The sequence below is a fragment of the Convolutriloba macropyga genome, chromosome 6, assembly GCF_964194025.1.
Source record: "Convolutriloba macropyga chromosome 6, txConMacr16.3, whole genome shotgun sequence".
NCBI lineage: Eukaryota > Metazoa > Xenacoelomorpha > Acoela > Convolutidae > Convolutriloba > Convolutriloba macropyga.
The window spans coordinates 23,006,587-23,020,933 of record NC_134473.1 but is presented as its reverse complement, the minus strand read 5'-3'; the positions used below and the strand labels follow the sequence as shown (position 1 = coordinate 23,020,933).

General features: G+C 33.9%; 2 protein-coding genes across 3 annotated transcripts in view; one reads left to right on the top strand and one right to left on the bottom strand.

The window, feature by feature from the left end:
• LOC142341581 (uncharacterized) overlaps positions 1 to 14,347 on the top strand; it is a 316,826-nt gene that overhangs the window by 210,988 nt on the left and 91,491 nt on the right. The window lies entirely within an intron of this gene.
• Positions 1 to 14,347, bottom strand: part of LOC142341576 (uncharacterized) — a 62,994-nt gene that overhangs the window by 48,216 nt on the left and 431 nt on the right. The window contains exon 2 of the mRNA XM_075392626.1: positions 9,098 to 9,205. Coding sequence (XP_075248741.1) covers positions 9,098 to 9,205 — 108 coding nt within the window. The remainder of the gene's footprint in view (positions 1 to 9,097; positions 9,206 to 14,347) is intronic.

The window sequence follows — 14,347 nt, the reverse complement described above, 5'->3', positions numbered from 1 at the left end:
GATTTATTCAGCATTTAATGCATAGAAAAATAAGGTTGACGGGAACAATAATAAAAGCGCAATTTAACGGTTTCAGTTCCTTTTTATTCAATTTTGTTCAATTTTTGGAATCAGGAATCAGCTCAAATTTTTATTTTCGTCTCATTAAGTATTCATTAAACTCGAGGTCTGAATAGTTTGTTTTTAATTATGAAACGCATTGAATTAATTTTTAATCAAAAGCACAAAATTGAAATCCATTTGGATAGTTCTTATATCGCGGTACTTTGAGTATAAGAGTAAACCATTTTTACATTAAACAATAATTCTCAAGCCAGACATGGTTTTTTAGTTCTGTGTCGAACGTTCTAATTTAGAAAAGAGTTTTAAAATATTGGAGCGTGAACAAGCTATAGAAGAAGATATCATAATGGAATAATGTGAAGGTCATAAAGATCATAGCTGCAACTAAATGACAGCTATTTAAATGTCTCATCTTCTAAAGGACGCTGTCTGTCCTTACTTGGCGCAGAGCTTAGGGAGCCCCGACTCCGTTGTCAGCGGCAGTGAACGGATGTTTTTGTAAAAACTGAATTCGTGAACATTGAATAAGAAATGTTCCTGTTATGTCGAATGTTTAGATCGAGGAGTCGCATCTGCTATACATAATGTAAAAGTATTCATTATCCGCTCTGTGGCATCAAGTTTGTAATGGGTAAAATTTGGATCTGTTTGCCCCCCCCAGTCCTATATAACCAGTCTGTTTGCACCACCCCCCCAAATATGTACTTTTCACAGCTACAGATAGTTCAGTTTAGGCACAATAAATCGCTGGCACCGGTACAAGATTGGATAGATTTTTGTTACCGGTTGTCAAAAAATTACTGCCATAAAGTCAATCCTGTGAAAAATAAACGCACATGTGGTAAAAACAGGCGTTATTCTTTGTCTGCTTACATTATAAGAAATTTGAATTACTGCGAATGTGTTAATTTGAAAAGTTCGCTACATAATTAAATTGTAAATCCTAGTTGTGCATAAATGTATATGTAATTGTATGCAATGAAAAAAACAATATGCTATAACAGGTGTAAGTGGGGGGGGGGGGGGGGTGCAAATGGACATGGGGGGGCAAAAACAGAAAAAAAATCCTAAAGTTTTAACTTATAAAATGATAACGTGTCCTTGCAGCTGAAATGCATGCTTTCTTCACGTTTCTCTGACATGTACAAGAAATTTCTTTTTTTTTCGAAAATTTCAGAGTTCCTACTTTGAACTGATTTTACACTGAACTTATGCTGAACATTCAAAACAAGAATAAAATTAGTTCAGAAACTAGAAACAGATAAAACAAAGACTTATTGTATGGAGGCCTCAAAAAAACTTGATCTTATTGACTGAAATAATTTCAAAAACACTCATCTCCATAGAAATTCTAGCTTTTGTCTCAATAATTAATTAAAATGATCAGTTCTCCAAAAAACAAAACTTTCAGGCAGAGCTCAAAAACTATCAGATAACTCAAACTGCCAAAAGGACTTTTCTGTAAAAGTAAAATAAATGGAAATTGGGTGATAGCAAAGAGAAATTAAAATTAGTTTATGAAAACACGTAGATTCAAAGCCATAAGAATCATTCGTGGTCCTATGATTAGCTGAAACAATCGCATCTACGCACGATTAGAGCTTATACATCAACTCGAAGCGCCAATGCAAAAAATCGAAAGAACCAGTCAAATTAGAGCAGGTAAAAAACTTTCTGAAACCCCAAAAATTTCTCTCTTCACTTAAAAAGCAGTTAAGAAAAAATTTAAACTCATAAAATACTCATTATAGTATACCCATTCACTATAGTAGCGTTACAGACATCGCCGCTTTGATTAGATTTCTCATTGGCGTTAAAGGTCGAATAAAATGTGAATAAAAGATCTTTAAAAAAGATAAATGTCCAATATAGCCCAATGTCTTTGGATTGCAAAAACAACAAGGCCATTAATAACAGCCTGGCTATTTGATTGCGTGGATATTAACGAATGCGTGGATACTAAACACTAGTGGGGTCAGTGTTTAGGTTTGCTTGTGCAAATTGTTGATACCCAAAGTGGACCACACAGAAAATGCAATCAACAGACAGCGTCCGAACAATAGCATTTTGTACACAATTTTTACGATCTAGAAATCTCCAATAATATATCAGCCTATAACCAACTCACCAAATAGCCCATATGTATGCCGAAATTGCACATAACCAAAAAGAAACAAGGAATCCCAGGTTGATGATGATTGATGGGTGAGCCGCAATATTAGGGAACGGTCAATACAACTCTAAATATTTCCCGAGCAAGGGAGATACAGAAGTTTATATCTGCGAAGCACCCATGTCTTTCAGTGGTAAATGCAATATATTTTTGTAGGAAGCGAGGTGAAGCTAAATGTAAATTTTGATTTTTTCAACTCATTCATCGCTTCTCTTAGAGTAGTACTTCTTCTGCCCTCAATGACAAACCCTGTCGCGCTCTGTTTGTCTGCACCACCAGTCATCTGCTTTAATACATTGTTTCAGAAATTGGATGACGATTTGTGATAAATTTTACGATTGAGACAACTGGTGAGCGGCGGTTTTTTTGAGAGTGATAGTTTCCGTATAATTTGTGATGTAAAAGAGGTTAATTTTTTTTAGAATTCACAGAATTTTTTAAATGAAAGAATAGAATAAGTGAAAGATTTACAAAGTTTGGCAAACATTTCATGAGAAACTTTATTTGTGATTTTTTAGAGCTACAGATAATTCAGTTTAGGCACAATAAATCGCTGGCACCGGTACAAGATAGGATAGATTTTTGTTACCGGTTGTCACAAAATTACTGCCATAAAGTCAATCCTGTGAAAAATAAACGCACATGTGGTAAAAACAGGCGTTAGTCTTTGTATGCTTACATTATAAGAAATTTGAATTACTGCGAATGTGTTAATTTGAAAAGTTCGCTACATAATTAAATTGTAAATCCTAGTTGTGCATAAATGTATATGTAATTGTATGCGATGAAAAAAACAATATGCTATAACAGGTGTAAGTGGGGGGGTGTGCAAATGGACATGGGGGGATGCAAATGGACATGGGGGGGCAAAAACAGAAAAAATCCTAAAGTTTTAACTTATAAAATGATAACGTGTCCTTGCAGCTGAAATGCATGCTTTCTTCACGTTTCTCTGACATGTACAAGAAATTTCTTTTTTTTTTCCGAAAATTTCAGAGTTCCTACTTTGAACTGATTTTACACTGAACTTATGCTGAACATTCAAAACAAGAATAGAAATAGTTCAGAAACTAGAAACAGATAAAAAAAAAACTTATTGTATGGAGGCCTCAAAAAAACCTGATCTTATTGACTGAAATAATTTCAAAAACACTTATCTCCACAGAATTTCTAGCTTTTGTCTCAATAATTAATTAAAATGATCAGTTCTCCAAAAAACAAAACATTCAGGCAGAGCTCAAAAACTAAAGGAACAACTCAACACCATATGAAGAAAGAAGCTGTGAGAAAAAAAATATTTATCAAATAACTCAAACTGCCAATAGGACTTTTCTGTAAAAGTAAAATAAATGGAAATTGGGTGATAGCAAAGCGAAATTAAAATTAGTTTATGAAATCACGTAGATTCAAAGCCATAAGAATCATTCGTGGTCCTATGATTAGATGAAACAATCGCATCTACGCGCGATTAGAGCTTATACATCAACTCGAAGAGCCAATGCAGAAAATCGAAAGAACCATTCAAATTGGATCAAGTAAAAACTTTCTGAAACCCCAAAAATTCCTCTCTTCACTTAAAAAGCAGTTAGGAAAAAATTTAAACTCACAAAATACTCATTATAGTATACCCATTCACTATAGTAGCGTTACAGATATCGCCGCTTTGATTAGATTTCTCATTGACGTTAAAGGTCGAATAAAATGTGAATAAAAGATCTTTAAAAAAGATAAATGTCCAATATAGCCCGATGTCTTTGGATTGCAAAAACAACAAGGCCATTAATAACAGCCTGGCTATTTGATTGCGTGGATATTAACGAATGCGTGGATACTAAACACTAGTGGGGTCAGTGTTTAGGTTTGCTTGTGCAAATTGTTGATACCCAAAGTGGACCACACAGAAAATGCAATCAACAGACAGCGTCCGAACAATAGCATTTTGTACACAATTTTTACGATCTAGAAATCTCCAATAATATATCAGCCTATAACCAACTCACCAAATAGCCCATATGTATGCCGAAATTGCCCATAACCAAAAAGAAACAAGGAACCCCAGGTTGATGATGATTGATGGGTGAGCCGCAAAATTAGGGAACGGTCAATACACCTCTAAAGATTTCCCGAGTCAGGGAGATACAGAAGTTTATATCTGCGAAGCACCCATGTCTTTCAGTGGTAAACGCAATATATTTTTGTAGGAAGCGAGGTGAAACTAAATGTAAATTTTGATTTTTTCAACTCATTCATCGCTTCTCTTAGAGTAGTACTTCTTCTGCCCTCAATGACAAACCCTGTCGCGCTCTGTTTGTCTGCACCACCAGTCATCTGCTTTAATAAATTGTTTCAGAAATTGGATGACGATTTGTGGTAAATTTTACGATTGAGACAACTGGTTAGCGGGGGTTATTTTGAGAGTGATAGTTTCCGTGTAATTTGTGATGTAAAAGAGGTTAATTTTTTATCAGAACTTTTAGAAATTTTTAAATGAAAGAATAGAATAAGTGAAAGATTTACAAAGTTTGGCAAACATTTCATGAGAAACTTTATTTGTGACTTTTTACAGCTACAAATAATTCAGTTTAGGCACAATAAATCGCTGGCACCGGTACAAGATTGGATAGATTTTTGTTACTGGTTGTCAAAAAATTACTGCCATAAAGTCAATCCTGTGAAAAATATACGCACATGTGGTAAAAACAGGCGTTATTCTTTGTCTGCTTACATTATAAGAAATTTGAATTACTGCGAATGCGTTAATTTGAAAAGTTCGCTACATAATTAAATTGTAAATCGTAGTTGTGCATAAATGTATATGTAATTGTACGCAATGAAAAAAATAATATGCTATAACAGGTGTAAGTGGGGGGGGGGGGGTGCAAATGGACATGGGGGGGGGGTGCAAATGGACATGGGGGGGGGCAAAAAGGGAAAAAATCCTAAAGTTTTAACTTATAAAAGATAACGTGTCCTTGCAGCTGAAATGCATGCTTTCTTCACGTTTCTCTGACATGTACAAGAAATTTCTTTTTTTCGAAAATTTCAGAGTTCCTACTTTGAACTGATTTTACACTGAACTTATGCTGAACATTCAAAACAAAAATAAAAATAGTTCAGAAACTAGAAACAGATAAAACAAAAACTTATTGTATGGAGGCCTCAAAAAAACTTGATCTTATTGACTGAAATAATTTCAAAAACACTTATCTCCATAGAAATTCTAGCTTTTGTCTCAATAATTAATTAAAATGATCAGTTCTCCAAAAAACAAAACATTCAGGCAGAGCTCAAAAACTAAAGGAACAACTCAACACCATATGAGGAAAGAAGCTGTGCGCAAAAAAAAATTATCAGATAACTCAAACTGCCAATAGGACTTTTCTGTAAAACTAAAATAAAAGGAAATTGGGTGATAGCAAAGCGAACTTAAAATTAGTTTATGAAACAACGTAGATTCGAAGCCATAAGAATCAATCGTGGTGCTATGATTAGCTGAAACAATCGCATCTACGCACGATTAGAGCTTATACATCAACTCGCAGAGCCAATGCAGAAAACCGAAAGAACCAGTCAAATTGGAGCAAGTAAAAAACTTTCTGAAACCCCAAAAATTTCTCTCTTCACTTAAAAAGCAGTTAGGAAAAAATATAAACTCACAAAATCCTCATTATAGTATACCCATTCACTATAGTAGCCGCTTTGATTAGATTTCTCATTGACGTTAAAGGTTGAATAAAATGTGAATAAAAGATCTTTAAAAAAGATAAATGTCCACTATAGCCCGATGTCTTTGGATTGCAAAAACAACAAGGCCATTAATAACAGCCTGGCTATTTGATTGCGTGGATATTAACGAATGCGTGGATACTAAACACTAGTGGGGTCAGTGTTTAGGTTTGCTTGTGCAAATTGTTAATACCCAAAGTGGACCACACAGAAAATGCAATCAACAGACAGCGTCCGAACAATAGCATTTTGTACACAATTTTCACGATCTAGAAATCTCCAATAATATATCAGCCTATAACCAACTCACCAAATAGCCCATATGTATGCCGATATTGCCCATAACCAAAAACACAAGGAATCTCAGGTTGATGATGATTGATGAGTGACCCGCAATATTGGGGAACGGTCATACACCTCTAAAAATTTCCCGAGTCAGGGAGATACAGAAATTTATATCTGCGAAGCATCCATGTCTTTCAAGGGTAGATGCAATATATTTTTGTAGGGAGCGAGGTGAAGCTAAAGGTAAATTTTGATTTTTTCAACTCATTCATCGCTTCTCCTAGAGTAGTACTTCTTCTGCCCTCAATGACAAACCCTGTCGTGCTCTGTTTGTCTGCACCACCAGTCATCTGCTTTAATACATTGTTTCAGAAATTGGATGACAATTTGTGGTAAATTTTACGATTGAGACGACTGGTGAGCGGCGGTTATTTTGAGAGTGATAGTTTCCGTGTAATTTGTGATGTTAAAGAGGTTAATTTTTTATTAGAATTCTCAGAAATTTTTAAATGAAAGAATAGAATAAGTGAAAGATTTACAAAGTTTGGCAAACATTTCATGAGAAACTTTATTTGTGACTTTTTACAGCTACAGATAATTCAGTTTAGCCACAATAAATCGCTGAAACCGGTACAAGATTGGATAGATTTTTATTACCGGTTGTCAAAAAATTACTGCCATAAAGTCAATCCTGTGAAAAATAAACGCACATGTGGTAAAAACAGGCGTTATTCTTTGTCTGCTTACATTATAAGAAATTTGAATTACTGCGAATGTGTTAATTTGAAAAGTTCGCTACATAATTAAATTGTAAATCCTAGTTGTGCATAAATGTACATGTAATTGTATGCAATGAAAAAAACAATATGCTATAATAGGTGTAAGTGGGGGGGGGGGGTGCAAATGGACATGGGGGGGTGCAAATGGACATGGGGGGCAAAAACAGAAAAAATCCTAAAGTTGTAACTTATAAAATGATAACGTGTCCTTGCAGCTGAAATGCATGCTTTCTTCACGTTTCTCTGACATGTACAAGAAGTTTCTTTTTTTTCGAAAATTTCAGAGTTCCTACTTTGAACTGATTTTACACTGAACTTATGCTGAACATTCAAAACAAGAATAAAAATAGTTCAGAAACTAGAAACAGATAAAAAAAAACTTATTGTATGGAGGCCTCAAAAAAACTTGATCTTATTGACTGAAATAATTTCAGAAACACTTATCTCCATAGAAATTCTAGCTTTTGTCTCAATAATTATTTAAAATGATCAGTTCTCCAAAAAACAAAACATTCAGGCAGAGCTCAAAAACTAAAGGAACAACTCAACACCATATGAAGAAAGAAGCTGTGCGAAAAAAAATATTTATCAGATAACTCAAACTGCCAATAGGACTTTTCTATAAAAGTAAAATAAATGGAAATTGGGTGATAGCAAAGCGAAATTAAAATTAGTTTATGAAAACACGTAGATTCAAAGCCATAAGAATCATTCGTGGTCCTATGATTAGCTGAAACAATCGCATCTACGCACGATTAGAGCTTATACATCAACTCGAAGAGCCAATGCAGAAAATCGAAAGAACCAGTCAAATTGGAGCAAGTAAAAATCTTTCTGAAACCCCAAAAATTTCTCTCTTCACTTAAAAAGCAGTTAGGAAAAAATTTAAACTCACAAAATACTCATTATAGTATACCCATTCACTATAGTAGCGTTACAGACATCGCCGCTTTGATTAGATTTCTCATTGGCGTTAAAGGTCGAATAAAATGTGAATAAAAGATCTTTAAAAAAGATAAATGTCCAATATAGCCCGATGTCTTTGGATTGCAAAAACAACAAGGCCATTAATAACAGCCTGGCTATTTGATTGCGTGGATATTAACGAATGCGTGGATACTAAACACTAGTGGGGTCAGTGTTTAGGTTTGCTTGTGCAAATTGTTGATACCCAAAGTGGACCACACAGAAAATGCAATCAACAGACAGCGTCCGAACAATAGCATTTTGTACACAATTTTTACGATCTAGAAATCTCCAATAATATATCAGCCTATAACCAACTCACCAAATAGCCCATATGTATGCCGAAACTGCCCATAACCAAAAAAAACAAGGAATCCCAGGTTGATGATGATTGATGAGTGAGCCGCAATATTAGGGAACGGTCAATACACCTCTAAAAATTTCCCGAGTCAGGGAGATACAGAAATTTATATCTGCGAAGCACCCATGTCTTTCAGTGGTAAATGCAATATATTTTTGTAGGGAGCGAGGTGAAGCTAAAGGTAAATTTTGATTTTTTCAACTCATTCATCGCTTCTCCTAGAGTAGTACTTCTTCTGCCCTCAATGACAAACCCTGTCGTGCTCTGTTTGTCTGCACCACCAGTCATCTGCTTTAATGCATTGTTTCAGAAATTGGATGACGAATTGTGGTAAATTTTACGATTGAGATATTTGGTGAGCGGCGGTTATTTTGAGTGACAGTTTCTGTGTAATTTGTGAAGTAAAAGAGGTTAATTTTTTATCACAATTCTCAGAAATTTTTGAAAGAATAGAATAAGTGAAAGATTTACAAAGTTTGGCAAACAAAGTTTGGGAAACTTTATTTATGAGCGCCTGCATCAGACTTTTCAAAATGCGTTCTCCGCAATTCATTCAAAACTTACCAAATCCACCGCGCTGCCCGCTTTTTAATTGATGAATAACAGTGACGCCTCTAACTGGGTTGTTGGTCTTTTCTACATGCAGCTACTAAATTGCGTGGTGCCTTGGTTTGGCGTTCTCAACTGGATAGGTTGCTAGATTTCATGGAGCAGATCAAATTATTAATAATCTAAAACTCTGACCTCCTTGTTCATTTGATGTTCGAGCATGGCCCATTCATTCTTCTTCTTAGCAACTGGCTTCCTGAACTGTGCCACTGCGTTGGCCACGAATGCCACTGAAGACATGCTCTAAAACAGGACCACTACTGGTCACTGTCAGAAAATTACTACACCTTTCCAAAAATTGTTAATTTCCCGAAACTTCAAAAAGTTTTTATTAGCAGTTTTTGTTCGGCCTAAGAACTTCAAATTAACGCTTGTGTCTTCCTTTTTGACATGCGCGTTGGTTTATTCGCATTTATTTGTCCCCTTTTTCCCCTTATCCTTAATCGTGTCAATTTTAGAACAACCTATTTGCTTGTTCTATGTACAAAGTAACAACTAAAAGCTTGTTCTAAATTCCCCTAAATTCCCTTCTACTTTACTATCTTAAACCTTGAAAAAATCCAAGACTGAGGAATAAATTGCGTCTTAGGAAAATCCAAAGGCAAACAAAAAATTTTTATTGGAATCTTAATTTTACGCTCTTTATTTTGGAGTATTCAATTCCAGCAAGCCCCAAAGACCATAACAATTAAGCTTGTCATTTACTGAAAGCCTCTAAAGAGACTCAAAACTTCTCTGTACTCTCATTTTTTGAAATAATGTTATGTAGACGGCTGTTTCCGGGTTTTTGATCTTTATGGTAGCATAATCACTAACACCTTAATCATCGAAAAACTAAGCAGCTCAAAGAACTTGAACCTCTTTGTTTTTTTTTATACTGATTTGAAAAAAATGATTCCATAATCAATTTTTCCAGCCGTGGTTACCATATATCCCTAAATTTTTAATAGAAAACTAAATTTTCCTAAATTTTCAAAAAGCTGCTGTAAACCATGATGCACACCTTTAGGGGAGATCAATTGATACAACTCTAAATGATCTTCAAAATGATACAATAAGGGTTGCCAAAAAAGACGGAAAATGAGCCAACATATAATTTCGTCTCATAAAGCATAAGTTAGCCAGGTCAGTAGCTTTTACCAACGAATCACCAAATTTCTTACAGAAATTTGCCACAATCTGAAATAAAAGCTGCTTCCGTTTTGCTGTGACTGAATTTTTTCCAGAGCACTTGACCACGAATTATTCACGGTTTGCAAGTTCCTCAACTCTTGCACTTATTTGACAAGAGGTAACGTTTAGTTTATCGTCGTCTCTGCTATTACATCCCTGTAACAAAGTTTGTTACAGATAAAATTTGTTCATTCAAAAGTCTCAATTTTGCCGTAAAGTGTGTTTTGACAGAGGAATTTTGTTTTGGCGCTAAAATGTGGAGTATAAAGCACCTAACGAGGAGGTTAATATGTTTTTTTAGAACCATAGCAGCTAATACTCTTTGAATTGACACACCTACTCATTGTGAAAACCTGCTTTAAGACTTTGAAATTATGAATTTGTTTACTGTTGTTGCTACTAGATGATGTTTTTCATTAAACACTGATCGCTTTTTTTTCTTGTAGTAAACTAACAATATTCTTTTTGTAAGCTACTAGATCCTTTAGTTGTTTGTCGTCCGCATTGTTTCCAGCATATCAGGATTTTGTCTCCTTTGTTTGTTTAGTTAATGGTGCGTTGTTTTCCGCCATTTCGACCCAAAAAACTATGGAACAGATTTTTCAAAACTTTCAATTTCAAACTGAAGAATTGGTGTCTCATTTTCTACAATTTTTTATATTGCTCTAGATATTGATTGACTATTGCTATTGCTAAAGATGACAGGTTGTTTCCAAAATTCCAAAATCTGCTTCGCATAAACTGATTGTTGGTCATTTTCTTGGGCATAAATTAGATTAAAAATCTCTTCATTTGATGATCATCTAACTAGTATTGTCAAGCCAAGCATTTAAATACTTTAATAACGATAGAAACAAATGTTTTTGACGTTTAGTTTTAATTAAGCTATCGTTTAATTTTTTAATCGAAAAGAGAACAGGGAGGCTCGGTAATGTGCGTTCGCACATAAAGTTCAACCCCGCTCATCCAAATTTTTGGCATAAATGTCTACCAAATGAACAACCGATAGTATTTCAGTTTTTTTTCAAGTAATTTTCGAAAACAATGAATGCAGAAAAAGATTGCCTCCAAAGCAAATGACTCGGTGGAGTAAAAAAGGTTGCATTAGACAAATGAGATCAGCCATTATTAGGAACGCAAGTCAAGAAGAACAACAAAATCAAACAGAAACAACAAACATTAATTACATCCAAAGTTTAGGTCTGCTTTTTAAAATTTATTAACAGGGTCAGAAAAACTGGAAAAAAAACAAAATAACCTGTACTTCGCTAGAAAAAATACGGGATCACTCCTTATTAAGGTTCGGTAACAATTCGACAAAAACGAACAAAAAAGAAAAATTAAAAAAAATTGGCTTATATTTTTCAAATCAAATAATTTCAGAGTAAGGAAATCCGTTAGATAGCAATTGAAAACATCCAATATATTTATGATCACATACGCTTTTATATGAGGGCATAACGACTTGTAATTAGTCAAAATTTTATAAGGTTACAAAAAGAACAGCAAATCAAGACAACAAACGCTTCCGAAGACGTAAAATAAAATTTTACCTCTCAAAAACTGTTCAGATGAGCCTTCGAACGCCAATAATGTGGTATGTGAACTCTCATTAGTGAGAATACGTAACAAATAGACAAAAAAAGAGAAAAAGAGGCAAATTTCAGTAAAATTTTTGTAATTTTCCAAAACAATTATCAATAAGTCATGAAAGCCATTAGATCGCAATTGAAAACATCCAACATGTATAAGATCATACATAATTCTATAGGAGAGCATATAAACTGTCATTGTTCATTTTTGTATGTGGTTACAGAGAAACCACTAAATAGAGACGACAAACAAAATTTCAACTAAAAATTAAGAGAACGCATCCGAAGCTGTAAACCCATAATTTGCCCCTCAAAATATGTTCAATTGAGCCTTTCGAGAACGACAATAACAGAGTATGCAACCTCTCACTATTGATATTAGGTAACCAGTAGACAAAAACAGAATAAAGGGGCAAAAATATATGTAAAACTTTTGTACTTTTTCGAAAAGAATTATTTTCAAAGTCATGAAAGCCAATAGCTAAAAAATGAAATGATTAAATAGATTCGTCAATTCGTTCATTGGAAGAGCTTGAGATGATATGTAATTATTCCGAATTCGTCATATGTCTACAAAAGAACATCAAATATAAATAAAATCAAATTTTACTTTCCTCTTTTTTGCGAAAAACCTGTGTTGTAGCCAGTAAATTCATCACGACTTCTTTCAAAACATTAGATTTTGTACACTTACCCCTGAAAACAATAATGCCGTGTGGGACCTCTAATTAACGAGACTAGGTAACGTTTACTTACAACCTTCCCCTGAAAGCAATAATGTTATGTGGGAGCTGTAATTAACACTTACAAAAATTGGTTTAAAAATTGAAGTTAAAATGTTTTTTTTCTATTTTTGAAAACAATTGTTTTCAAAGTCATGGAGCCATCAGCTATCTTCTCAGCTCAAAATACTGGCTCATTTTTTTATCTATAGAAAGTCAACGAAACCTGTATTTATCCAGGAAATAACATACAACTGAAAGGACAATTTAAAAACAACGGCAGATAAAGACAAATGTAAAAAATTCAAATAAAGTCTTCGAGAAAGGGGTGTCGAAGCCGTTCTATGCCTTTAGAGACTTTTCTATGTTCAATTGTGCCTTTTTTGAACGCCAGGATGGTAATATGCGAACTGTCAATTTTGTGATAATGTGACAAAAACGAGAAAAAAACGTGAAAAATGGGCCAATGACTTAAATTCGAAAAAAAAATTGTGAAAAGTAGTTGTAACTTAACGCATAAAACTGCAGAAAGCCTGAATTAATAATCATTCGACAGAATATAAAGAAGAAACATTCTTTCTTTGCTGACACTAAGCAACAAATTGACCAAACTAAAAAAAATTTAAGGCAATATTCAAAAAGCTATTGTTTATTCAAAAAACAAACATTTTCAAAACTCAAATCAACCATAACTTTTCCAGTAAAGAAACAAGATACATTAATCTGTAACTGCTTAGGAAGTCAATTGAGCGTATCAATAGTGAGCTTCGCAACACTGAGTTGTTCTATTCTTTAATTAACATAAAAAATTCGATTCTGTTTCTGAAAAGACCGATGGATTACAATCCGAATTGTTTTGCAAATGTAACAGTCCAAGGTTCGACCAAAACCTGCCTTGCTATTGTTGTTTGTCCATTAGGAACACTCATTTAATTCGATTGAATTTCGTCTTGATAATTTGTTAGTTAAAAGATCAAAAATATCTGCTTCGTTTTTGATAATTATAGAGTAAAGTTAGCGAAAAACGGCAGAGTTTAAATTCCAGACTACTCTCAATGGAAGTGGGATTAGAACTGGTATTTTTTTTGAATTAAAAAAGATTGTGTCAGATGTTTTTGGGTGTGTACTGCCAGCAAATTTAATCAAATTGGACTAACGTAGCTTACTTCGGGCAATTTTGTTGAAAAATGCTGAATTTTGAAATTTTTAGCCAAAATTTTAGCCAAAAAAATTAAATCAAAACAGTCAACAAAAGCTTTGTGACTCATAAAATGAAAACAACAGTATTAGAGTAAACAATTTTTGCATATTTGACCAAAATTGACGAAATTTTAAGAAAAATTCCGTAAAAAGTGAACAAAAATCGGTCCAATATTCACAAAAATGTCTAATATTTGTGAAATTTGTCTAATATGTCTAAAAATGTAAACCACGATAACTTGCTTTAGAAAACGAAATTTAAAAATCTTTTTAATTCCATATTCTACGCTGGACGGGCTTTTTAATGATACCACTCACAACTCTCTACGATTAATATTTCGATCGGTCAAAATTGTCTGAACAAAAAAACCCATTTGAGTATACAGTTCCTCCCCCCCCCCTCAAGAGGGGTCGGAACAACTAGCATGCTTGCTTGTATATTATTATGTCGTGCAAGGTCAAGTGTCAAAGGTTTTTAGAAATTCCAATGTTATAAAATCATTGATCTCATTATAAGTAAAAAATTTGACTCTTCGGAGACCTTCTACAATTCTCATTCTAGTCGCCAAATTCGAAGTATTCTAAATGGCCCAGTTGTTTGTGCATATCTTTCCGCTAACAATTTTTTTTCTGTAAATATTAACTTTATCAGGGAATTCGTTCAAAAAATTTCCCCCGTTGTTAAATGAGAAAACTCA